Below are 25,510 nucleotides of genomic sequence, written 5' to 3' on the forward strand. Positions count from 1 at the left end.
CCCCCCCCTTGAGATAATATGCGCTAAACTTGTTTCGGCGTCTTGCTTACTTGATAACCTTATGCCCCTTGAAATAATATGTGCTAAACTAGTCAGCGTCTTGCTATTTGATTTTAATGTTCCTTTTATCAAGCTCATGAGTATTTGATCTTATTAAAGTGGCATAATTACAATGAACTGTTATTTTAACTCTCCACCAGTTACAGGATAAAGATCTAATGATATCCCGTGGATCCCAAGAATCCCTAATTTTAAGTCCCCAAATCTAGTAGAGGCATTTTCCATGAAGTTTCTTTGATATGTTGGTTCGTAAAACTTTGTAAAACAAACAGATGGCCGCACAGTGTCTGAAGGATAAGACCGTCAATGCTTCCAGCGAATGAGGCATTAAAATTCCTTCAAAATTGATCATTTTTGCTTCTGGATCCTTTTAAACTATTAATTGTGTTTGTGCTCGAATATTGTTGTGTTTAAAGAGGCTCAGGACATAGATTACTTATATCACAATAGGGAAGAGAGAAAAAAAAAAATAGTGATAATACAGAGACATGAAGTTGGAATTTCCTATTTTGATGACACCTTAAATTTTCCCAACTCTCATTACTTCAAACTGTTCATAAAAGTTAATGAATTCATTCAATTTCAAATAATTCTTGATGGTTTCCCTTACATTGTAACCCTTGAATAGTGAAGGGAAAGTTATAATGGAAATGTTTCATTTTGGTTAACTTTTTCCATCTCCTCTCCATGTCTGCTCGGGTTTTGTCAAAATTTTCATATCTGTAGTTTGTATATGTGTGTGTATGTATTCTACGTGTATGCAGCCATGAAATCAGACATCTGTGTGCTCACACTCAGTTGACATGTAAATTAGGTTTGTTGAAGAAAAGAGAGAGAAAGAATATTAGACAACTTTATGATTTACTTGTGGAAATGTGATTTCCATTTACAGTGTCTTGCTGGTTTTTTGCATGGTTTTAGTAACCAATTATGTTATCTTGCCTTGTGTTTATAGTGATGGAGAAACTTTTATATCAGCTGATGATCTGCGGATAAATCTTTGGAACTTGGAAATTAGCAATCAAAGTTTCAATATTGTTGATGTCAAGCCTGCTAACATGGAGGATCTGACTGGTAAGGTGTTGAAGTTCTGGTCAGTAGGGTTGGGTTTTCCTTCTGGTGGCTGTTATTGATATATATATAGGGAGAGAGTGAGAGAGAGATTTTCTGGCTTTGGGCATTTGAGGAATGTAATTTGTGTAATCACTCCTTCATTTTCAGGATTCTTTTCTCGTTTCTTTCTTTCTTCTTCATTGTGATATCCCACATTGGTTGGGGAGGAGAACGAAACACCCTGTATAAGGGTGTGGAAACCTTTCCCTAGCAGACGCGTTTTAAACCCTTGAGGGAAAACCCAAAGAGGACAATATCTGCTAGCAGTGGGCCTAGGACGTTACAAATGGTATCAGAGCCAAACGCTGGACTATGTGCCAGTGAGGAGACTGTTCCCTGATGAGGAGTAGACACGAGGCGATGTGCCAGTTAGGACGTTGGGCCCCAAAGGGGGTGGATTTAGTGGGGTCCCACATCAATTGGAGAAAGGAACGAGTGCTAGTGAGAACGCTGGGCCCTGAAGGGGGGGGATTGGGATATCCCACATTGGTTGGGGAGGAGAACGAAACACCCTTTATAAGGGTGTGGAAACCTTTCCCTAGTAGACGCGTTTTAAAGCCTTGAGGGGAAGCTCGAAAGAGAAAGCTCAAAGAAGGCAATATCTGCTAGCGGTGGGCCTGGGCCGTTACAGTCATCTTCATCTTTTTTATTTTTCTTATTGTTATCTTTTTAAACTTCAGATTCTAAATTTTCCTTGTGCTTCTATAGAGGTGATAACATCTGCAGAGTTTCATCCTACTCATTGCAATATGTTAGCATATAGCAGTTCAAAAGGATCCATCCGCCTAATTGATTTGCGGCAGTCAGCGTTATGTGATTCTCACGCTAAATTGTAAGTGCTTCTACTGGTTTTAAAAAACGATAATTTCTTCGTATCCTGCATATTACAATTAAAATTCCCTGTAGACCTGAGAACTCATGAGAAATTCCACTTGGGTGCAGATTTGAGGAGCAGGAAGCACCTGGTTCTAGATCCTTTTTTACTGAGATTATTGCTTCGATCTCTGATATTAAGTTCGGAAAGGATGGAAGATACATTCTTAGTCGTGATTACATGACTCTTAAGGTTTTAATTTTCTTCTTGACGTACATTATTGGCATCTGATATTTGGCAACTGTGTTACAATTTTATCCTTTAGATTGATAATCTTCAGGGTCACTCTCATAATTGCAACCCCACCCCCCACACAGATACAAGAAGCCTTTGGCTCATGAATATAACGGTCGGGTTTGTTCATATTGCATAACTCTCTTATTCATGTGCATTTAGAAATTGCCCATAGACTAGATCTGCAACAATAATCCATTGAGTGTGAAGAAAGCATATAATTGGAATTTTGGAGATATTAATTCAAAGAAGATATTTTCTTGTGAATTTGGATTAGAATATATATAGAGTTAATGCTGGGTAATGTCACAAGAAGGTTGTGATGAAGTTTTTCTTGATTAATCTCTTGGGCTGCTTCGTCTTTGTAAATGCCTGCTATACTTAGCTTTGTAAATGGGTTGTCCTTTAAATAGAGATCACTAGCTTCCACCTGTTTTTGGTTTAGATTTTGTCCCGTTTGCTTCTTGTTTATTGATTTTCGTCCTTACTGTCTATGCATTATTGAGCGATTTTAAATTTTCTCATAGGAAGTGTTTCTTATGGCGTTTTTCTTGCATATTTTAAAGTTTCAATAGGGTCAACAAAGTTTAGATTGTTTGCGTTTGCACCAGTTATTGTTTTATGAATCGAGTTGTTTACTTGTTTGCAGTTGTGGGACATTAATATGGATTCTGGTCCAGTAGCAGCATTTCAGGTTCATGAATATTTAAGACCTAAGGTTGAACTATTTGCCCCTAAACTCAGATTTGAATACTAAATATGCTGCTATCTTTGATTTTTACTGGTGACATCTTTCTTTGAATATTCATGCAGCTCTGTGACCTATATGAAAATGATTCAATCTTTGATAAGTTCGAGTGCTGTTTGAGTGGAGATGGATTGCGAGTAGCTACAGGCTCTTACAGGTAAGGTCTTCTGCTCCAGAAAACTCGATATGCTTTTCGTTTTATGTGACGTAAACCTTATTTTGTTCATTTGTGTTTTCAGTAACCTATTCCGTGTGTTCGGCTGCATATCGGGAAGTTCAGAGGCTACAACTTTAGAAGCCAGCAAAAATCCAATGAGGTAATTTTTGTGAGTGTGCCTTCATCTGATTTCGGGGAATGCTTATGCAAGTTTGAATGGTACGTGCAGGCGTCAAGTTCAGACCCCTTCAAGGCCTGCCAGGTCTCTGAGCAGTAGTATATCACGAGTCGTAAGACGAGGTCTGTGTTCGCCTTCTCTCTATTCCACATATTGACAAACCAAATTATTAGTTCCAGTTGTGTGGCATACTGTATATCTTACATTCTCCCTATTGGGCATGTCATAGCAGGAGCAGAGAGTCCTGGGAATGATGCAAATGGAAATTCCTTTGATTTTACAACAAAGTTACTTCATTTAGCTTGGCACCCAACCGAGAACTCGATTGCTTGCGCTGCTGCTAACAGCTTGTACATGTACTATGCGTAAACATGGTTATGGTTTAGCAAGAAAACGTAATTGCTCGGTCAACTTTCTCGAGTTTCTCTCGGAGAAAGCTATTTTCCCATTTCCTTCCAGCCATTGAACGTGCTTTTGGTATCCCAGATACAAAGTTGGCTGCCACACAATCCCTCCTCCACAAGGTTTATGTTGATTTCTCTGCAGTGGCTGCATCTCATTTTCCTCGTCCCTCGTCCTCGTCCCTCGTCCTCGTCCTGACCCCCTCTCCCCCCTCCAATACTACTTAGATGCGTCTTTTTTTCACTCTTTTCATGTCCCTGTAGCTTCTTCTGAAAAGAGAAGGTGCAGTTATGTTTCAGATTGTTTTGGGTTGGAGCCATGAAGGAAAAAAACAAAATGAAAAAAAAAAAGAATGTGATTGTAGCTCTCCTACAACAAAAATACTATAAACGAATGTTCAATATTTGCAACCGCGATTAGGCTTAAGATTACGAGGAAAAAGAAAAAGTGTAGTTTCTATTCATAATCTTGGTTGGGATGAAACTTTTGATATAACTTTCACAGCTTCATTTTTTCATTGATTCTTTGTGTCATCACTGAGTGGTAATTTATTTTACCCTTATTTATCAGATTTTACTGTTGTGTTCTTGCCTGCTGTTTCTGTTCTTGTGTTACCATTAGGGACCAAGTGGATAGCTATAGCTTAACCAGGTGAAGTGAGATTGTATGCCTCTTTTTTTTTTTTGAACTGCAGTCAAAAATGTTTATGGGTTCCCTTGAACGGGTTGGATTTATTTTCTTGGAAATGTTTGGCTTTGCTTACTTTTTGAGCTAATTTCACCCTTCTTATTTGCCAACTTCATGTGAGATGATAGTTCATCAATTACTAATATGCCTTCTCTGATGCTATTTGATTTATAAATCGAGTTTTGAATCGAAGACATCAATAACAGAAAAACGTAATACCATTTTAAGAACAGTTTTTAGATATCTAGTGTGATTATGTTTTTCATAATTTGAATTAAGAGTTTTTTGAAGTGGCGTGAATGATTTGCACAAATTAACACGGGTTAGATGATGACCTTAGAATATTCATGTGGCCTTCCTTTTTGTTTCCCTTGGTCATATTTTAAGTACAATGGATATAGTAACAATCGAATAACGAAATCTAGGAATATTTAACCTCAGTCAAGAGAAATTTTACTTAACAGACAATATCGGTATATGCTCGAGTTATGAGTCATGTTTGAGAGAAATAATTTAAAAAATGTAAGTGAGGTAAAAACAATGTTATAAGCTAGAAATAATTTAAAATGTAAGTGAGGTGAAAACAATGTTATAAGCTAAAAGCAAAAGGCAACAAGGCAACAATGACTTTGATAGCATATAACTCGAGTAGAGGATATGACAACTAAGTAGTTGTGCCAAAGATTTCGAGATGCATGGGATACCATTTTTTTACATACAAAATCCTCTGATGGTTTGTTATTTATGCAAATCGTATCAAACCAAATATCATTTGAGAACGAGTTATATTGGTTTGGTCATGGTTTAGGTTAGTTTCATGTGCACCACAAGCTTTGAAATGGTTTCCCTGTGGACAAACGAAGCGGGTAAAGCTAATAGTAAAGTTTGCATTGTCCCAAACAGAAATAGAAAACGAGCAATAACGTTTGAGGCAGCAAATCAAACAGTGTTCAATGAACCACACATTTCAAGATGACACATTTAGTTCTAAGAAGAGTATCTAACCAGACCCCGGCTTGCTTTCAGCCAAGCAGCTATAGAGCAAACCATTTAAGAAATACTTAGTGTACACAGGAAACTTTCTAGCCAACCGTGGAAGCCCTCACGTTAAGTTTGAACGTGATCGAGATCACTTGGGGACAACACGAGCCTTGTACATGCATATATATGCCATATGCCAATCACCTAAAATACACGAAATATCAGAACAAAACGTAACCATTACTAAATGGATTGATGTTTGGAGATTGAAAATTCAGGTTACTAAAACAGTCCAGGAATTAGTTCCCATGTGAGCTTTACCTCCACCAGACAGCTTTAAGATGTCTTCTTCTCTCTGTACCATGGGGTTATCATCATCATATTCAATCCACTTCCCTGTTTGAAACCCATTGATGATGAGTTTGTATTTCGAGTAAGCTACAGAATAGTAGTTAATGAAAATGCGTATTCGTTCTAAAAGACTAACCGCTTTCTTGCTTGACCCAGGCAACATAATGCCCCGAATCTGCACTCCTCCCCTTGTGGGTTAACACAGCTACCAAATCATAGATGCCAGTCATTTGTGTTTCCTTGTCAGAAGAAGGGGCATCTAAGATAGATAATCATCAAAAGGTGAGAGTCTAAGATAGTAAGAAGGAAGAACCGATATTCAACTTTTAGAAAGTGGTACCTTCTTGAGGTGCAACACTTGACTGTGCCTCATTCCCAGTAGACGTGCCCTGCATATTTCATGAATTGGAAGTCAAAAGAAGGTCCAAATATAACTAATCAAAGGTTGCGAATGAAGGCTTTGACTCACTTCTCCATCAGATGTCTTCGCATCCTTGTCCGTGGAATCCGAAGTCTTCTCATGGGGTTTCAGACCGAGTTTTTTGTCTTCCTCGTTCCTCAAAAGCTATATTTCAATGAACAAAAGTCAAAAGATCAACTATCCATAAGTTTCTTCTTCAGAGACTATAGGTGAGAAACTATACCAGTCGAGGAGCTTCCAATTGTTTCTGGAGATCATCTGAACACAAATCAAACACATCTAACTCCAAAGGATAATCCACTTTCTGAGATGAAAAGAAAGATAAAAGGTTATGGAATGCTTTACATAAATAAAAACAAGATGGGAAAGAAGGGCATAAGAAACTTATTGGCATTATTACCCTCAAAATTTTGGCCTTCTGATTTGATTCTCTCTTCCAAAAAAAGCGAACAAATTGAATTGTCAAATACCTTAAGATTAAACCACAAATAATTGTTATATTTTTCTCATGGTACAATGCTAATTTAGAATTGAGCAGGTAGAACTAAATAATTGTTATATTTTTCTCATGGTCACTGAAATGATCATTAAGGAGGCAATGCAGAACTAAATAGAACTTTAAACGTAAAAAAGATTATCATTACCTTGGCAGGCTATTAATACGAGATTCCTTTAAGAAAATTGCACTTCGCCCCAGTGAAGAAGACACTTTATCTATTTCCGACTTTAAACCCTACAGAATTTCGAAACAAAAGAACATTTGTCACGAAGAAGATTCCTAAAAGTAACCAAGTACTTTGCTGTAAAAGTAAAATAAATAAAGAACACTGCCCTTTGGCTGTAACAGTAAATAGGGTAAAGGTGAGCACATTTAAGTCCTTCCCCTCCTTCAATTGAACTAACCCGTTAACCCTAGGACCTCATTTTTATTCTTCACATACTCTCATCTCATGCCTCTCCATCTCATCTACAACCCTGCCGCTCACTCCCTCTCTAACACCACTCACGCCTCCTCGCCCTCTCCAACATCATTCTGCCGCCTCCCTTTCTCCCCTCTCTTGTTCTCCATTCCAAGCCCCATCTCCTCTCTGATGTTGCGGCTCACTAAACCCCCTCTCAAGCCCCATCGGTTGATTGACTGCACCACCAGAAAACAGTTGACTTCCATTTTATGGCATTGGTTTTCCCTCAAAACCGATGGCAACTAATTGATGAACAACCCTAACCCTGAACGACTCAAAGATTACGCTCATTCCAAATGGACCATAAGAAGGCTCTAACAATGATGAGCTATAAAGGACCTCCTTCCCTTCTAGGAGTGACCAATTAGAACAGAAGCAAGCAAAGAGAGTGTGGGTCTACTCAATTTATAGATCTTGAAGCAAGCAATTAATGCACAGCACAGACTACCTAAAAATTCTTTTACAAGCTTGATAAATGGAGAAAAATTTGGTAGATTGATTCCTTGTCAAGTGATTCTAGTGCTTTGTTGGAGAGGGAGATAGGTATCTTATTCCCCTTGTATTGATTCCTTATCTTATCAGTGTAGCTATCGAGTGCATTGGAAGTTGGTTCCTTTCCCCTAAGACTTCTTTTTGACCATACAGATGAGTCAAATCTAACCAATCCTCGAAGGTCCTAACTTGACCTACATCTTCTTAAGATTCTACTATTCCTCTTCACTCGACTTCTTAGACCCACTAAAGATCTACTATTCCTCTCAAGCCATGTATCACACAAAATGGGGAAAAATAAGGCTATCAAACAACTTTCCCTTCATCGAGAAATGGAAGGTTCATGAGCACCTCGCCAATATTGCACGACACCATCTATTTCATGCCATATCCACCCAACGATTCTGGAAAAAAAGGACTGCAAAGGGATAAAGCGAGCGGACAATCCCAAAGAAGATGGTCGTAGTTTGCAGCCTTGGTAGGAAAGTGGTTGTGCAGATTCCAAAGAAAATTCAATCAGGTGCAACAGAAAGTAGTTTAGAATGAGGCGAGTAGAGCAGGTGGCAAAATCCCATGATGGGTTCTAAGATAATGACTTTTGCAACTACACTGACTTTCTCATTAATACTAACTGGGGTGATTTTTTTTGAAAATTCCACTGGCGAGTCTTGCTTTTGATAGAAGCTATTGTATTTACTAAAATATCATTTCACATACTAATGAAAAGCACTACCTTCTAGAAAAAAAAAAAAAAAAAATTACTGAAGGCAGCAAATCAGATTGAACAACGCAGACTGGTTAACTCAGAACCAACAGCTTGACTTCCAAAGAGGATGAAAATCATACCTACCCAGTAAATTATGGACTTCAGACACAAAACTTCAATGTATTTCCAAAAAATAAAATTCCACTTTAGTAACTGATCACGCAACCATGTAAGTGGGGTTTTGGTTAAATCAAGTATAATGAAAATTTGAAGTGCGTGATATATTTTCCAAAATTGGATGTTTGAGGACCTTTTAGACACAAAATTGAATGAAAGTTCAGGGACTTATTACTCATTTTTAAAGTTAGAACTTATTAGACATAAAAGAGAAAGATCAAGGAATAGACATGTAATTTAAGCTAAATAAAACTAACAATCATTGAGTGGGAAAAAATCATACCCTAAATACATCTTGTTACCTGACTTAGAAACTTCTCGCGTTTATCCATCAGAACTAATGGAAACAGTTCAGTATATTACTAATATTTTCCCTGATTTCTTTTCACTCTGTCCTTGAGTTTGTATCGAGTTTGTATCAAGTTTGAATCTTGTTCAAGAAAACAAAACATTTTTCCTGTTCTCCCTATTTTCCCTCATTGTTTCATCATTTGTTTAAACAAAAATGTTGGACGAAAAGACCAGCCAAGTAAAGAACAACCAATTAATGAGTGCCAGAAGATTATTAACCGGTAGTCAAAAAAATATTTGCACTCAACTATGAGCAAAGAAACAATCTCCAAATTAATAGGACTTACATGCTTTAATCCTTCACTCAAATGGTTCACTTCTTGTGATATATGACATTTAAGTGAATAAACTGATTCTGTTTCTGAACTTTCCTCTCCACTTTCTTCACAACGTACTCTAACACCATAAAACGACCATCGTCAAATTACCAGGACAGAATTTCAAGAATACGTTTAATTTTTTTTGTCTTTTGAAAGGAAACAGGAAAGTTGTACAAAAATCTTTTTCCCAGTAGGACCAGTAAAAAAACATTGAGTCAGTACAACAGAATGAAATTGATCATTCTGTGGTAATGATCATCATGATGCATGTTGCATTAAGAAACAACCACCATAAACTTCAATGGCAATGGTGAGTGTCCGATGAGGAGATTGCCATGAAATATGGTTTTTGGAACAAGGTAAGCCACAAAACGATACATTGACAACCTGGTGCTTCTTATCAATAATATACTAACTACATGCAGAGGGACATCTTGACACGTTTTCATTTGTGATTATCCGAACATAAGTTCGTGAATCCATGGTGATTGAATAGGTGGAGTGGAGAATAGGAAATGAAGATAAATACGGATTAGTATTAACTCTAAAACCACCACTTTAAGGAATATATTTCCGAAATATTAAATAGCTAGCAGATGTCATACCTGCTTACAAGATCAATGCCAAATAGGTCTTTTATAACATCAGGGTTTTCACTGCGAGTAAAGATGACAAAAATTTCAATTTAAACTACATATTTCTTCAAAGAAAGATGAAACAAAAAGAAAAGAATTAAAAAACAGAGATAGGTAGCAGACACATTGAGAGATCCCTCAAGACACACGGCCTGAAAATAACATGTAAGTTAATCTAACCATGGTTCAAGAACCATAGAGGTCAAGAGGAGCTTGGAAGTGTGGATAGACAATATTCTTGTTTTATGCATACATTTTGATTAGCCAAATGAAATTACAGAAAAGCACTAAAAACCAAGATGCAATTACCTTGAACCTGCTGACCTAAGGGACTGAGATAGATTGTATACAAGTTGTGTCCAACATTCTTCAGCATCCTGTCAAATTTAAGCTTTAATTAATATATTAAATTTAGGGACTTGGAAGAGCACAGTCAAAATGTTCAAAATCTGAAATACTTGTTGCATGAATGTACTGTTCTGCATCTGGCCAAATTGAGGAAATTTTTTCCGCAGCACCTGGAAAAATGGGACAATAAACAAGTTATTTCCTAATCCAATGCATAAATAACCGTGCTGATAAAAATCTTCCAAAAATAAGTTATCAGGAAATCTAATTTTAATTAATTACAACTAAACTCCAATATATTCTGATTACATACAAAGAAATGAAATGGAAGAGTTACAAATTGACTTCGTGAAGTCAACTTTTCACATGAATATCTACATCCAAAGAAGAAAGGAGTTCAATGTTAGTATCTGGTATATATCATCCTTGAGAAGATTGCCAGATCGGCCTAGTACATGGCTTCAAAAGAAGTATCAAACAACGAGCATATACAGATGAAGATAATCAGAGAGATATGGTTCCCCAAGCAAGACCCTTTCAGGATGGAGAGTGAAAAACAAAGCAAGACTACTTTAGTTTAGAATCACGCTTCTAGAGCACTTTTGCGGGTCCTTTTGGAAGGAAAAAAACATGATAGGCTCTTTAAAGATAAAATGATAAGTTGAATTCTGATCAAATCACACAAAGCTTTTTGTAAAAACCCTTAGTCTGTGGCATGTGGATGCTTTGTCCCTACTGTCTTTAGGTTGTTTTGGCCCTTTTGGTTCATAGAAGTTAACCTTATTTCAGAGAAATGATCAATAATGAAATTAGGATTACTAATTTTCACCCCATCATATGAAAGGAAAAAGTGCTTAAACAGACGAATTTTGAAAAGTTTCATGAAAACCACTAACCATCCAGAACTGCATAGGTGCCACTGCCTTGAGACTTCTATCAAGCTCGCGGAATAAATCCCGGGTTGCAATAGTTAACATGTGGGAAGTTTGATCCACATTGTTATGCTCAGCACTAGAGAACCTGATTCAAGCCAATAATTATATTTGTTGCTGCAGGAAGATTTATGAAGAATGCAAGTAAAGGAACTCACTTAATCAAAGCTGACTTGAGCTCAGGAACAGAATGCAGACACTGTAAAGTTGAATTCATGTAACATGTGTTTCCCATATTAAACAAACCAGCACTGTGACCCTGAAACAACAAAGTTTTGGATGAAAATCATGAATCATACGAAATAGTTCAGCATCAAAATGTCCAATTAAACAAAGAATTATTCTATATGAAGATAAAAATAGTTCAGACGAATATGAAGAAACAAGATGAAGATATAGAGAAAAGTCAGAATGAAAAGATGACAAATTTTGAAATATTTTTGCACAAGTGACCTGCTATGCCTAAGGCTTGGGTGTTGTGGCATGGGGTAGAGGCAAACTCGCCCCTATTTGGTTGAGGAGGTTTTCATCTAAGAGAAACCGTAGATAGCCCTAGCTTTTAGTGGATATGGATACCTTCGGATTTCATTTGGATGAGTGGCACACTCTAATGTGGTTGTGAGCATTACCCATTGCCACCCTTGAAAACCATTTACCACTGGTACTTTTTTGCTTTTAGTTTCTTTCGTAGGCATTTGAAGCTGGTAACATAAATGCTGTGAGAACTTGGGTCTAGCTTTTCTCGGTTTGTTTTCCTTGTTTACACTCTTAAAACGCAACAAGGAGGACTGGAACCATGACTTAAGAGGAAGTATAAGACCTCCCTATCCACGATGCTCACAAGAGATTGTTTTCCTCGTTTACACAATTTTACCTACACAAAATTTGATTCTATTGCATCCCTTACCATCTCTCATCTTCTATCCTTCAACTTATCACACTGGATGAAGAATAATCAAAAGTTCTGTGCAGTGCAATATTTCATTATAGGTTTCTTAGTCTGACAAAATTCATAATATTCTCATTATTTATTGTTATAATTGGGGGCTCACTTTCAGAGTTTCGTTTTGTTCTTTTGGGTGATTTATTGAGTTCCTTTTCTTCGAGCTCTTGGTTCCTTCGTACTTGCATATACTTCGATGAAATTTTTACATTAGCTTATAAAGGAAAAACCTCACGGTCCCATAATGATGCACAAAACATATATTAACAGTCCATCATCTGGAAACAAACTTACCTTAAATAGTATTTTTCCAGTTATCCTATACAATGAAACAACTAAAGGAAACTATCAACCTAATTAAATTACTATCAGGTGGGGACATGGATGTCATTTTATGACAAGAGTATCTGAAAATGGATTCCTGAAACTTGACAGAACATAATAAAAATCTTACAACTGCAAGAACTTGTCCCTCTTCAGTAAGATCTTCTATAAAGACAGGGTCCTTCTCTGGTGCCTTGACAATCTCATCTGCAGTACCCATCATCATTAATTTTTGGCCCTACAAAAGGAGAAGCATGTAAATGAAAGAAGTAAACTTGGAACCACAAAAATCTATCAGAAAGCTGTATAACATTAGGCTACCTGTTTTACTCCTACAGTCGACCAATCTGCGTCATCCTGTTCAATAAAAGATATTAGGATCAGATATCACCCATCACTCTGGAAAATCTTACTAAGCTTGATCAGAAACGAGAGAGGTGTCATCGTTATTTGTTGGCGATGAATGAGAATGAAGAAATAATAGTTCAACAGCATATTCATCATCCTGAAAAGAAACATAAAGAGATGTCACTAACCTTCAGTATGCCACCCTTAACCATGATCTTCTGCCTTTCAGGAGGTACCCCTGTGAGTTCAAACAACTGGCCCTTGAAAACATATGGGGGCAGGCTGGTGTCAATTTCAACATCTCGGAGCAGCTCCTTTTGCCACTTTACACTCACTAAAAGATATCAATATCCATTTGTCAGATAAAGGAACAAAAAAGGAATTCAGGCAGAAGGGCAATATTAAGATTGACTTAATATGAATTCCACAACTTCTAATCGTTTCTTCCAGCACAACTTAAGTAACTAGTTGATCTTTCTCACTTCAAGAAGTTCAAAGTTATAATTTCTTCCCATGACATGATAAGGCAAGAAATTAATCTTAGGCCGAGATGGGTACTAGCAAAAGCATATCATTTCCTTTAACCATAACCACGTGCTACAGCTAGACACACAGATTAAAAAAAAAACGTACATCAAGAGAAGGGTGATCCCAAATGAGAAGCAATGGCAAAAGAGAAATGAGGCAATGGCAATGGCACAAGCAAATAAAACAAAGAGCAAGACCAATGAAGAAAGCAATTGACAAGGCCCTAACACTAGGAAGGCAACATGGAATTGAAACTTGCCGAAGATCATTGTGAGTAAGACAATCAGAAAATCTGAGATGGTTAAACAAAACAAAGTGAAAAGAAAGAAGAAGTGAAACAGAGAAGCGAGCGAGTGTTGGAACCTTTAATCATGATTAATGGATTCCGACAGAGCGAGAAGAATGGGCGGAGGGGTTGAAGAAGAGTTGTCTTGGAGAAGCGGTAAAGCGGACCTCTGGATTTCTTGCTGATTCAACAAAGCATTACAGTTCGCCTCCCAACTCCGATTTCTTTATATACATCGCTTCACGCGTTTTTCTTGTCAAACGGGTCCAAACAATTACATATTTAAATTAATAATAACAACAATAAAAAAAAATATAGTTTTCTTTTTTTTCAAAAATAAAATAATCCAATCTGTGCTACCATCAATTATCAACATTTTATAAATATTCTAAAAATTATTGAAATAGTAAAAGAATAGTCGACATGTCAGAACGTCTTTTAAATTAGTATCCTATCCTTCGAGTCGGTGTCATGTTTGCTTAAAATTTTTGTGAGTGAAATTTAGAAGTGGGAGAAAAGAAAGGGTGAAAATTTACTTTATGTAAAGTTTGATTATTGAATAGGACACTTCCCTTTTTGCATCACTTTTCATTTGTCTTATTATATTCAAAATCTATTTCTCCTTTCTGTTTAGTTGGACAAAGAGACTCCCTCGAGATTCCTTAATCAGAAAGGATATGCAAAGCCGGAAGTTTAGTTTTGATATGTTTTTCTTTTACAAGATTCTTCTATTAAATAGACAATATTTTCGATTAAAAAGATATAAGCAGATGAGAAAACTCGAACATTTTCACTGCTTTAACTGTTTATCTATTCAAGAACATAGGTAGGTGAAAAAAAATGTCCATTTTAGTATCTTAACCGATTGAACTATGGTTAGATAGTCAAGAGTATGTTCTCATAGAATTGAGCTATTTTTGCGTTCAAAAGCATAGGTAGGTTAAAAAATTCGAATATTTAAGTATCTCAACCAGTTAAACTATGGTCAAATAGTCAAGCGTATATGCTTTGTTCAAAAGCATAAACAGGAGAAAAAATTTGGACATTTAAGTATCTCAACGAGTTGAACTATGGTCAGATAGTTGAGAGTAAATGCTCAAACTTTAGCTATTTTTCCATTCAAAAGCATAGGTAGGTAAAAAAATTCGAACATTTTAATATCTTAACCCGTTGAACTAAATCAGTTTGTGATAGAATATAAGAACAAAATGGCTAACTTCGCCACCACAACCTTCCTTTTTAACCAAAACAAGAAAATGGAGACTTGTAAGATCACACGAAGTGCTGTCATTTGATCAAAACTAAGCCAAAATTTGATACCATTCTAGTAATGAAGCAAATGAAGTGATTCTTAACTACGGCCTTCTGGATGAGAGAATCTTACTTCTCAGCTAGATAGTGCTCGAGCATGTCTTCCTCATCATCTGCAATTCAACCAATGTAAAGGGATGATCATTTAAGCATTATTAACAATTCATACAACCAAGTGAGCTAGAGGGAGCACCTTCAAAATCATCCTCATCAAAGTCGAGTTCTTCCTCGTCTTCCACGTCCGACCCTTCTGTAACTGGGGCTGCACCTTTCTGCAGGAAAAAAAAAACGAGCAATACATTCAGTTGCAGAAAGCTTTTCATTTATATTACGTTCAGTGCTGCAGAAGCTCTGATTAAACAGAGATTTCGATAGTTAATCGACCGCATAGTAGCCTTAGAAAACGGTTGTTTGATATTCCTGCCCTAGCGTGATGGACATAACTATAAGACGACATGTAAAGGAATACAAGCTAGAAGAGGAAAGACGAAAATTTACCGCAGAAGCTCTTCCGCTCTCAAACCACTGTCTACCAGAAAGTTTCTTTTCCTTCGGAGCGGTAAGAGCCGATTCGGGCATTATCCTGCAAGTGATTCATATTTATTTATAAACAGAGTACAGAAGGGAAAACTCATCCGAATTCAAGGCAGGTAAATTACAGAAAGCTCTCTGATTAGACAAAATCAAAGAAGAGGGGACGGTTTATCGTCTTTGGTATTAGCCACCGAGAGACGGTGCACCATCTAATGTCCTAACTAGCACCCAAATCCCCCAAAGAGTATACATTAGTCATTAGCTAATGTTTCCGGGTTGCTAATACCAAAGACATTAGCTTTGGTATACAACCTTTCTTATCCCAGAAAGAATCCTGCTGGTCTCTTGGCCATTCACGTTTCTTCTAAAAGCCGACCAAGTCTCACAAGGAAGAGCCGGTCTTCCAAACAAGACTTATACTAAGGTTTTTGCCATATACAACTGAAAACTCGCATAAGTTCTTCAAAGATTAAAAGAGAGAGCCTCGTTACCTATTCGTCCTTCCCAAAAACTATATTTTCACCATTACCCACCACTAACCTTACTCAAGCAGCTTCATGGTCTGTTAGACGAACACGACTCTCCACAATGATATGATATTGTCCACTTTGAGGAAAAGCTCTCGTGGCTTTGCTTTGGGCTTCCCCAAAAGGCCTCATACCAATGAAGAGTGTATTCATTGATTATAAACCCATGATCATTCCCTAAATTAGCCGATGTAGAGCCTTTAGAGAATTTAGGGGTAGATTGATTAGTCCACTAATTGTCATGGTAACACCATATTAGTTCAATATATGGTCCACTAATCGTCGTAGTGCCTTAACCGCTAAACTATGCATATATTGGCATGGTAACACCATATAAGCAACCACAACAACGTAGCGGTAGTCAATATCTGACCATTAGTACATATGTGACCGTTAGCACTGCCTAGAAAAACCAGAGAAATTTGGTACTCCAGCTCCCAGTGATCATAATCAGATATCCAGTCTATTAGAAGTGAGAGCAATCCACTCCCCTTCACCATATCATCAGTCTATTCTACCCTTCACAAGGAGGACTATAGCAAAAATAGGGTAAAATAAACCACAGAAAAAGATGAATAAATAAATTACTTGGCTCGTTCCAGTGCCATTTCTGCTTCAAATCTTTCTCTCCAAGCTAAAAACGTGTCGAGGGTGACAGGTTCTCCATGTGGTACAATTACCTGCGAGCTCGATGGGAAGTAAAATGTATATGAATTCATTTAAGTAATATTCAATGGACAAATATTTTAAAAGATAGAATAACAGATGCCTCCAAGCCCTGAATGTAACTCATTCTAGAGATAGACACTAAACTTCCAATCCAAAAGTAAAACTATCAATCACAAGAGGAATTGAAGGGCATAGAGAATCTTTTACAGAAAAAAAAAATATAATAACGCAAATAGAGATTCGTACATCTTCTTTTGCCCTCTCTTCTGCCTCGGCAATCTCAAGACTACTTTCTTGACCAAATCGCTCGGATAGCCACTCTTTAGATGATGTGACAAGCGTGTAGATCATAGCCATACCGAGATTTTCAGATGCCTGCCAAAATATACAAAATGTAAATGTCAAGTACACCACATTATCAAATAAACTTACGAGTATTCAAATAACTACAAGTTTCGAAGCATCACAATATTTCGCTTATTAATCATCAGGAACAAAATTTTGGAGGAAAAGAATGGGCAACTAAGAAAATTTCATGTGCCGTTTATATAAATACATGACCAGTGAGATTCTTGCTGCTACTATTTTTTCTGTTAGTTTCCTAACTAGCTGGAGGGAAAGGTTGAAGGAAATTGCGAAACCGCCCACCAAAGGATTATAAAATAATAAGGACGTAAGGTAAGCATTACACACTCTGACGGAATGCAATCAGATTTCTCAAATGTGCCGAAGTTATGATTTCTCAGTATGTATTTGTCGTATATCATTGTAATCTCCGTATCTAAAAAGGCAGAATGAGCTAGAGCTGATGCTTTAAAGTCCGTTATGAAGCTAAGTCCGATAAGTATTTGAAGGAAATACCTCCTGCTGAAGCTTCTCCCTCAAAATCTTCAAATCTTCTCCAGGGATTCCTCTTATACTGAGAAACAAAGCAAAAAAGCCAGAAATCAGTATACCATTATATTGAAGAAGAGAACATTTTTGTACCAAACTAACTGATCATTATGGAATGAGAGTAGCTAACTTATATGCAATCGTTCGGTTTATTTCAAATTATTGTAGTAAAGGATACACAGGATCTATGTATTTCCATGCATAGCATAAATATACAACCTTGTCACATTCAAAAGTGGAGGTTCATCAGGATATTTCTCTGTATGCGAGAAAATCAAACCCAGCTGAACTGCACAGAAGTTTGGGGCAAGAGCTTATAACCACATGTATTGCAGATCTTATACTAGGACAGTTCAAAAATAATTAAAGCTCGAGGTGTATTTAATAGCAAGGTAACTTAGGTAAAGGTAAGAATAACCTGGCATCGTTGTTGATTCATCCATTTCATCATCCTATCGGAAACGACAAAGGAATAAGCAGAGTTCAGTACGTCTACTTTCATTTCCAACAATCAGGCAAACAAACAAATAACTCTAAAATATATTAGGTACGAATATTTCATAATTATCTCCAAAACCACAAAGAAAATTGATAACTATTATATCTAATCATTAAAGTTAAAAAGCATTTCCCATATATTTAAGCTGCAAGGGTAGCACGACATAACGAGTCACACCAACGGCCACTAGAAAGATTCACCATAATATTTGAAATTTCAGTTTAAGAAATGCTTCGAGGAATTTGAAAATGTTCATTTCAGAGGTCCTCGTTCAAATTAAAGCTTAAATAACCAAGAAACAAATGAACTCATTTCAATTGTACCCTAACTATATATCCAACATTCCCAACCGTTACGCTCCACCTCTCATCCTCTCCCTTCTTTAAAGAGGAAAAACGAGTACGCACAACTATCAGATTCTTTACATTTCAAGATCCAGTATATCACTTATCATAAGTCCGAAGTAGGATGCTTACCATGCACCAAAAATAAAACTAGTGGAAAACAAAAACAATGTACCTGTGGAGACAGTGTTATGTGAAAGCATCTACCAGAAGTGTTTAAGCCACTCTCACTTGAGTGAATTTCTGACATTGAATACAAACAGGAAACAGCACCTGATATCTTAGAAGGGAGAAAAGGCAGTAAAGCACTACGAATTTTTAAGGACAAATGTGCCACAAACCTTTAAACTCATCCATAAGTATAGCTTCCAATGCTTCAATTTCCATCTCCTGCTCCTGTGCATAGTCTACAAGAAGAATTAAAAGGCAGATAATTAAAATTAATTGGGACATAACAAAAAATCCCATCAAAATATCATCCACCTAGGCGCATATATGTACATAGATACGCACGCACGCATACATCTATTCAGTAGCTATTAAAGTACAGGATTGTATGCTATCCAATCACACACACACTGTTCAAGTCGCATAATCTCGCATTAGTTGGAATACATAAACAAGTTTCTTCAGATTTTATCTTCTTTATTATACTAATCCATCGAAATTCCACATCACCACACTTCCATGATTTTGGAAAACTTGAAATCTGCAAATGGTCGGAATCGTTAACTTAAACCTACAAAGCAGAACACTAGCAGTAGCCGGTAAACTATAGAAAGATAAGCAATATAGCAAAAACCCATATACATATCTATACGATCAGTTGAAAAATATTATCAGAAGTCAGAACTTAAGAACCGACGAGAAGAAACAATCTGTATTCTGATAATGGCAGCTGCATAAAGCAATTTCAAATTTCCTTAACATCAAGACGAATCTGAAAGTAACTGGATAAAGGAAATTACGTACCGGTCATGGCTGCTATAATTGGATTCGGCCTACTTCAATTCCTGGCGCCGCTGAGATGCAATCAGTCGAGTGAATACCTATAAATTACTACTCAAACACAGAAGCATAAGGAAATCCCTCAACTCTTCCCTTGAGGGATTTGGTTAAGTAAATCCAATGATGGATTGAGAGAAAAAAAATTGTGGGAATCCTTTCGAGTTAGATGGGGAGAAGGGTTGGAAGAAAAATGGAAAATAAAGTAGAGGAAATAAGGTATAAAGACCCTTGTTGCCCTTGATTTTATTTAACCCTTTTTTTTTTCTCTCTCTCTCTCTGGCCCTCTTGCCAAACAGTTTGGTTTTTGCAATAAAATTATATTCACTCGGTACCCTTTATCGCTCTTCACAGAAACCCTCTCTCTTCCCCACCAAAAGGTGCGTTTTTGATCCGAACTCCCATCTCTCTCACACCTGGCTTGAACACCCTTTACACCACATACGAGCTTCTTCAAAGAAAACCCCATAAACATAAATGGATGTCAACAGAAAAATCATATAAAAAACCGCCGAAACATTGCGCAGTAATGTTGAGAAAGACTCATAAATCTTGGAGCTCGTTGTAGATCTCTGTTTTTCCCTTGAACCCTTTTCATCCTGGTCTTAACTGCCGCTTTTTCCTTTCCCTTTGAAGCTCATTTCGGATTGTTTGTCTCTGCCGCATGCAAGTAATGCATTTCTTTTTAATCTTATTATTCCCAGAGCTTCCTTTTTGTTAGTGCTGTGTTTATTTGTGGGTGATAGCGAGGTTTTTGACGGTTTTTATGACTGTGGATTGTGTTTCAAAATGAACAGCTGAGGGTTCATTCGAGGAATTTTCCCCTGGTCTTTGGGTTCTGGGGGTTTTGGAGATGGGGAGTTCTGGTGAGGCCAAGGGTATCGATTCATCGGTTGGAGGGTTAGTTTGGGTCCGCCGCCGAAATGGGTCGTGGTGGCCGGGCAAGATTTTGGGCCTCCATGAATTGTCGGAGAGTTGTTTGGTTTCTCCGAGATCCGGTACGCCGGTGAAACTTCTAGGTCGCGAAGACGCAAGCATGTAATTGCTTCCTGTTATTGGTTCATTTCAGTTCTGTTCTTCACTAATTTGATTCATGTTTGATTATATTATCTCCTTGTCTCTGTCGCCATTTGCCATACTGCTGCCTTTACTTGTAACCCTTCTTGTTCTGCAATATTGTGTATCATGTTTGAAATCTGTGTGGTTCTCACTTGGCTGTTCTTTGAACCAAAACGTTGACATTTGTGTCTGTCTGCTGTTATTGGTTTGTGTTTTTTTTTCCTTGCAGTTGCCCATACCACTCTATATTTGAATGTTTGATGTCTGGTCTGGTTTTGTTTGTTTGAAGTTTTTCTTTCTTGTGACAATACTCTTACTCTTGTTGGTTTAGTGACTGGTACAATCTTGAGAAATCTAAGAGGGTGAAGGCGTTTCGATGTGGGGAATATGATGAATGCATTGAAAAGGCAAAGGCTTCTGCAGCGAACTCTTGTAAGAAGGCTGTGAAATACGCCCGGAGGGAAGATGCAATTTTACATGCTCTTGAGCTTGAGAATGCCCTTCTAGGTGAGGACCAGTTGGAATTTAGCTATAGGACTCAGAAAAGTGCGTCAGATGGCGAGCATGCTGTCTTAGCTAGTGAATCTCCTCTTGTGTCGGATTCTTGTGAAGAAGAAGAAGGAGAAGAAGTAGAGGAGGAGGAGGAGGAAGAAGAAGAAGAACAAGAACAAGAACAAGAACAAGAAGCCATCATGTCGGATGATGTTAGTAATTCTGAAGACACTTGTTCAAAGAAAAGTAATTCTGAAATGAGTTCTTATTCAGCCCCTGAAATTTCTCATTCAGACATTCCTTTGGAAGAGACTAATCATGCCAGTTCTTCGAAGGTGCTATCTGAACATTATAGGAGGAGAACGCCGAATGATTCAGAGGATGATGGAACCGTTAAGCGTATGAGAGGACTTGAAGATTTGGGTATCGGTTCATTGGCAAATGGGAAAGCCCACTCAGGAGACCAACCTGAAATAGTTCAACAAGAGGTTGCTTCTCCTCGTGACGTGAATGCCGGGAATTGTGTGACTAATGGAAATCCCCCAAAGATTATTCATATGTATTCATCGTCATTGAGAAGAAAAAGATCTCCGGTGCCAACTGTACAGGAATTCTTGAAAAGGAAAAATCGCCATCGACCGTTGACAAAGGTTTTGGAGAGTACAGCAATGGTATCTGTTCCTGTGACTTGTGATCAACTTCCTAATACATGCAGTTCGCTCGCACGAGGGACATCTGATGGTAAACCGGCTGAATTAGATATTGAGAAAAAGAGAAGTAATTCTTCGGTGACTATCAATAGTTCCGATGGCGATGGCATAGTTTCTCGTGACAATGAAGCCTCATTAAGTGCTTTGGAAGTATCTCGGATAAATTCCGAGGCAAAGGAAAATGAAGTCTCCAGTATATCGGAGCTCCCTCAAAATAACACTTCCGATAAGCTATTTGACGTGCCATTTGTTGGAGAGGAGAAGAACGCTGCTGGTATGCTCGAAGTGAACAATTATAAATTTTAAACTTTATGTCTTACTATCTGTTGTTTAACTGATGAAATTAGTATCTTTAGATGATGTGCATTTCTACTCCCCGACTTTGGCATCGTTTATACTAACCATATTTTTTTCCTTTGTGTATCGTTTTTCAATGAACTTTTTGCTTCATTTGACCTCGTTACTGTCAGTTCAGCTGATACGAATAGAGATCGCTTGTTCATTTTCAAATTGCTTGTTGTCGAACCGTGCTGCAGTGCCATATATTGGGAAGTTCTTAGTTTTCCGTTCGATGATATTATTACTGATCTTTGTTCCTCAACTGTCAGGTTTTTCTCCTACGAATCCCTCTTCTTCATCCGGTAGATCTAAGGTTGGTACCTTAGGAAGGCAGTCGAGTCGAAACAGTCCAGTATCTTTGGAAAATGAGGCAACGAAGGAACCCAGTTCTACGACTTCAGGTGCCGTTCGTAACGATAATATTAACCAAAAGATCGAGAGAGGTACTTCAAGGTGGCAGATAAAAGGAAAGAGGAAGTCAAGGCATTTAAGTAACTACAGAAAACAAGATTCAATAAACTCCTTGGATGTGGAAGATGCATCGGATTCTTGCTTGGCAGGTAAAGTAGATTGCAACAGCTTTGGTCGATCCCCATCGGCAAATGATCGTAGCCTACTCGAGTGGGGTAAACAAATACCTAACAGGAAGCCTCATGCAAGCGAACTGAAAACTGAGGTGAACCCGTTGCTTGACGACTCTCTGATACCTCAAAAGTTGCTTCCTTATCGCCCGTCCCGCTTTACTGTCCATTCTCGATATCAGATGCCAGAATATTACGTTAGAAACTACGGAGCGAATTCATTATTATATGATGTTGAGCTTGAGGTGAAAGCGAGCTATAGGCCTCAGCATGTTCCATTGGTATCTCTGATGAGTAAATTGAATGGTAAAGCCATAGTTGGCCATCCTCTCACTGTAGAAGTTATGGAAGACGGGCACTGCGATTCGTTGTTGAGCCGAGCAGATAGTGAACCAGAAGGCGGCTATAACCGTTGCGCAGTCAAGCACATCACATCTACTAGAACTCTAGCCAAACAGTCAAAACAATCACCATCCCAACCTTGTTTCTCACCGAGCAAATCGCCGAGAATGAAAAAAACGGGGCATTTATGTAAAAAGATCCGCAAACTATCGTCGCTGACTGGTAACCGACACCAAAATCAGCCGAAACGATTGGTGCAGAAGTCAAACGATCATGTCATCAGTTGCATCCCCCTTAAAGTAGTATTCAGTCGGATAAACGAAGCAGTGAGCGGTATAGGTCGACCATCACAGCATGCGTTAACAGAAGGCATCCCATGAGACGGGTTTGTTCTTTGATAGCTTTGCTTGAATTATCTGATTTAGAGTTTGTGGTATGCATACAGCAGTATTCAACATTAAGTTAGATTGATAGCATCAACTGTACAAGTTCTTTGATATTTTGATATTATTGTAGAGAGGAAGCGGTAGGAGGAGAGGAGTAGGAAGCTTGGTTTCTGATAGGGTTGTATATAATGTAAAACTAGCGGCGGCAGAGTTGTAAAGATGGTGTTTGGAATCATCTGGTATTTGGTATTATTAGTTACTTTTTCTTAGTTCAAGAGTTAATAACTTCCAATTCCCATTGTAATGTTTGTAAACAACATTATCACTAATTTATTCTCACTAAACTTCTAAATTTGTTCTTGAGATATTGTTTGCTTTGGATTTGGATTCTTTTTATTAGGGTTGGTTGAATGGTCCTTAAGAATTGTTCTGGATTTTTAAACGTGTAACGTATAGTTTGTTTGTGGAAAGCTTTCCCTAATAAATGCATATTAAAACCTTGCGGGGAAGTCCAAAGAGGACAATATCTACTAACGGTAGACTTGAGTTATTACGAATCGTATTAGAGCCAGACACGGGGCAGTGTGTAAGCGAGAGGATGTTGGGCCTCCAAGGGGATGGATTGTGAGATCCTACATCGGTTGGAGAGGAGAACAAAGCATTATTTGGTATTAGAGCCAAACATCGGGCGGTATGCCTACGAGGATATTGGGCCCCTAAGGGAGTGGATTGTAAGATCCCACAGTTGGAGAGGATAACAAAACATTTAAGGAGGTGGATAACAAAACATTTAACGGTGTGGAAACCTTTCCCTAACAAACGCATATTAAAACCTTGAAGGGAAGCCCAAAGACAATACCTACTAGCGGTATACTTGAGTTATTACAAATAATATTAGAGCCAAATATCGGGCGGAGTGTAGGCGAGGATGTTGGACCCCAAGGGAGTGGATTGTGAGATCCCACACCAGTTGGGGAGGGGAAGAAAACATTTTTTATAAGAATGTAGGAACTTCTCCTCAGTAGACATGTTTTAAAACTTTGATTGAAAATCTAAAAATGAAGTCCAAAGAGGACAACATCTCACATTCTTATTAGGGTTATTCCTTGAAAGTTCCATGGGCGTCCTTGAACCAAATTAGGGAAACCATTTAGGTAAAAGAAAATAGCATTTGAACCAAATTAGGGAAACCATTTAGTGTAAAAGAAAATAGCATTATATAAAAAAATGAGAAGAAATGGAAGCAAGACTTATTCAATGGTCAAACAAAAAGGCACAAATCTGAAAAGATTATAAACCATGGTGCACTAAAATGATGTCACTTTTTCATTTTGAATAGACTAACTGAAGTGAATCTAATATTGATCATAATTGGAGAGGGACTTCAGTAAGCCTTTGAAAAGGAAGATTTTGCATTGGCCCCAGAGGTTGTTCACCGATGGCTCTGTAATGAACAATGACTTTGGCTTATCTAAATCTGCATTGATTAGTTCAATTAATCTTCTTTTTGCATAGAAATGGTCAGAGTTGAATTTTCAAACTTCCATGCTTCCAAAATGCACCTGGTTGCAACCACAAACATCAACCACCAACCATTTTGGTAATACTTATGACATGGCAGCAACTTCTCATATCATTCCAATAAAACATGATGAGATCACTAAAACGTACCAACAAGTTATGCAAACCCTGAGACTTCTCTAAAAAGAAACAGCATATTTTGAATGTTCAAAAGTCAATGGAAGTGCCTATACAACACGCATTTGTGCAATACCTGTTGCTTGTTCTAGTTGCTATCTCTGCTATATAAATATGACCCAAAATCAAATTATCTACAGTTTCTACCAAATCCTTGGCTGCAGACGAGCAGCAGCCGAGAAAAAAGACCATGTCTGTGAAGAAGTCTCTATCTCTAACCAAAGCTGAGGAGGCCAAGCGCTCGGCGAGGCACAAGGCTGCCAGAAAGCGCAGGAGATCTTTCGATCTCTGTTTCTCGTCCCCAAAACTACCAATGGAACATGGGAAGTCTTTGAAAGAGATGGATTCGGAGAAGTTGAAGAGTGGGATCAGGAAATGGGCTAAATCCGTGGTAGCTTATGCTCGGCAAGTAAGCAATCGGTTTGGAAGCTGGCGTCGGTAAATGAACCAGATGCTGTCATGGAGTTTGATGAACTTGGCTATCATAAGAATGACCCAAATTCTCTCTTCAACAACAGGTTTGTTTTTGTGTGAGCAGAATTGTTTCGATGGTTGGGGGGGG

The 25,510-nt window shown here is 37.8% G+C and overlaps 4 protein-coding genes across 5 annotated transcripts in view; 2 read left to right on the forward strand and 2 right to left on the reverse strand.

The window, feature by feature from the left end:
- Nucleotides 1–4,229, forward strand: part of LOC111464372 (serine/threonine protein phosphatase 2A 55 kDa regulatory subunit B beta isoform-like) — a 9,385-nt gene extending 5,156 nt beyond the window's left edge. The window contains exons 8-15 of the mRNA XM_023108557.1: nucleotides 1,016–1,134; nucleotides 1,882–2,005; nucleotides 2,116–2,239; nucleotides 2,931–2,999; nucleotides 3,095–3,186; nucleotides 3,269–3,346; nucleotides 3,416–3,486; nucleotides 3,597–4,229. Coding sequence (XP_022964325.1) covers nucleotides 1,016–1,134; nucleotides 1,882–2,005; nucleotides 2,116–2,239; nucleotides 2,931–2,999; nucleotides 3,095–3,186; nucleotides 3,269–3,346; nucleotides 3,416–3,486; nucleotides 3,597–3,733 — 814 coding nt within the window. The 3' untranslated portion in view covers nucleotides 3,734–4,229. The remainder of the gene's footprint in view (nucleotides 1–1,015; nucleotides 1,135–1,881; nucleotides 2,006–2,115; nucleotides 2,240–2,930; nucleotides 3,000–3,094; nucleotides 3,187–3,268; nucleotides 3,347–3,415; nucleotides 3,487–3,596) is intronic.
- Nucleotides 4,230–5,320: 1,091 nt separating this feature from the next.
- LOC111464252 (ubiquitin carboxyl-terminal hydrolase 6-like) lies at nucleotides 5,321–13,817 on the reverse strand. The gene is made up of 18 exons (XM_023108369.1): nucleotides 13,636–13,817; nucleotides 12,933–13,078; nucleotides 12,718–12,753; nucleotides 12,527–12,634; nucleotides 11,288–11,388; nucleotides 11,094–11,217; nucleotides 10,308–10,367; nucleotides 10,159–10,226; nucleotides 9,820–9,870; nucleotides 9,182–9,290; nucleotides 6,851–6,939; nucleotides 6,607–6,676; nucleotides 6,430–6,510; nucleotides 6,255–6,350; nucleotides 6,126–6,174; nucleotides 5,922–6,044; nucleotides 5,756–5,830; nucleotides 5,321–5,638 (listed from the first exon to the last, which is right to left on the reverse strand). Exons 1-18 carry the CDS (start codon nucleotides 13,643–13,645, stop codon nucleotides 5,583–5,585), a joined length of 1,452 nt encoding a protein of 483 aa, XP_022964137.1. The 5' UTR covers nucleotides 13,646–13,817; the 3' UTR covers nucleotides 5,321–5,582.
- A 939-nt stretch (nucleotides 13,818–14,756) lies between these two features.
- On the reverse strand, nucleotides 14,757–19,622 carry LOC111464253 (RWD domain-containing protein 1-like). The gene is made up of 11 exons (XM_023108370.1): nucleotides 19,309–19,622; nucleotides 18,678–18,743; nucleotides 18,512–18,579; nucleotides 17,912–17,945; nucleotides 17,713–17,782; nucleotides 17,461–17,518; nucleotides 16,846–16,974; nucleotides 16,519–16,610; nucleotides 15,368–15,452; nucleotides 15,063–15,141; nucleotides 14,757–14,982 (listed from the first exon to the last, which is right to left on the reverse strand). Exons 1-11 carry the CDS (start codon nucleotides 19,313–19,315, stop codon nucleotides 14,939–14,941), a joined length of 732 nt encoding a protein of 243 aa, XP_022964138.1. The 5' UTR covers nucleotides 19,316–19,622; the 3' UTR covers nucleotides 14,757–14,938.
- Nucleotides 19,623–19,658: 36 nt separating this feature from the next.
- On the forward strand, nucleotides 19,659–23,542 carry LOC111464250 (uncharacterized protein At1g51745-like). 2 transcript variants are annotated; one of them, XM_023108362.1, is made up of 4 exons: nucleotides 19,660–20,011; nucleotides 20,139–20,379; nucleotides 20,732–21,876; nucleotides 22,211–23,542. In XM_023108362.1, exons 2-4 carry the CDS (start codon nucleotides 20,195–20,197, stop codon nucleotides 23,242–23,244), a joined length of 2,364 nt encoding a protein of 787 aa, XP_022964130.1. In that variant the 5' UTR covers nucleotides 19,660–20,011; nucleotides 20,139–20,194; the 3' UTR covers nucleotides 23,245–23,542. The 2 variants fall into 2 exon arrangements, with proteins under 2 accessions (XP_022964131.1, XP_022964130.1); XM_023108363.1 differs by having other exon boundaries at nucleotides 19,659–20,379.
- The last annotated feature ends 1,968 nt before the right edge of the window (nucleotides 23,543–25,510 follow it).

The sequence above is a fragment of the Cucurbita moschata genome, unplaced genomic scaffold (assembly GCF_002738365.1).
Source record: "Cucurbita moschata cultivar Rifu unplaced genomic scaffold, Cmos_1.0 Cmo_Scf00030, whole genome shotgun sequence".
NCBI lineage: Eukaryota > Viridiplantae > Streptophyta > Magnoliopsida > Cucurbitales > Cucurbitaceae > Cucurbita > Cucurbita moschata.

What these genes read in the sequence shown, in the direction of transcription:
- LOC111464252 (XM_023108369.1), bottom strand. An exon ending in CTGGGTCAAGCAAGAAAGCG is followed by an intron (nt 5,831 to 5,921) that starts GTTAGTCTTTTA and finishes GGTTTCAAACAG; the next exon opens with GGAAGTGGATTGAATATGAT. An exon ending in CTTAAAGCTGTCTGGTGGAG is followed by an intron (nt 5,639 to 5,755) that starts GTAAAGCTCACA and finishes CGTGTATTTTAG; the next exon opens with GTGATTGGCATATGGCATAT.
- LOC111464250 (XM_023108363.1), top strand. Translation starts at nt 20,195, where the DNA reads ATGGGGAGTTCTGGTGAGGCCAAGGGTATCGATTCATCGGTTGGAGGG. An exon ending in GGTCGCGAAGACGCAAGCAT is followed by an intron (nt 20,380 to 20,731) that starts GTAATTGCTTCC and finishes TTGTTGGTTTAG; the next exon opens with TGACTGGTACAATCTTGAGA. An exon ending in AGAGGAGAAGAACGCTGCTG is followed by an intron (nt 21,877 to 22,210) that starts GTATGCTCGAAG and finishes CTCAACTGTCAG; the next exon opens with GTTTTTCTCCTACGAATCCC.
- LOC111464253 (XM_023108370.1), bottom strand. An exon ending in ACTTATGGATGAGTTTAAAG is followed by an intron (nt 18,580 to 18,677) that starts GTTTGTGGCACA and finishes ATTCAATGTCAG; the next exon opens with AAATTCACTCAAGTGAGAGT. An exon ending in ACATAACACTGTCTCCACAG is followed by an intron (nt 17,946 to 18,511) that starts GTACATTGTTTT and finishes CGTTTCCGATAG; the next exon opens with GATGATGAAATGGATGAATC.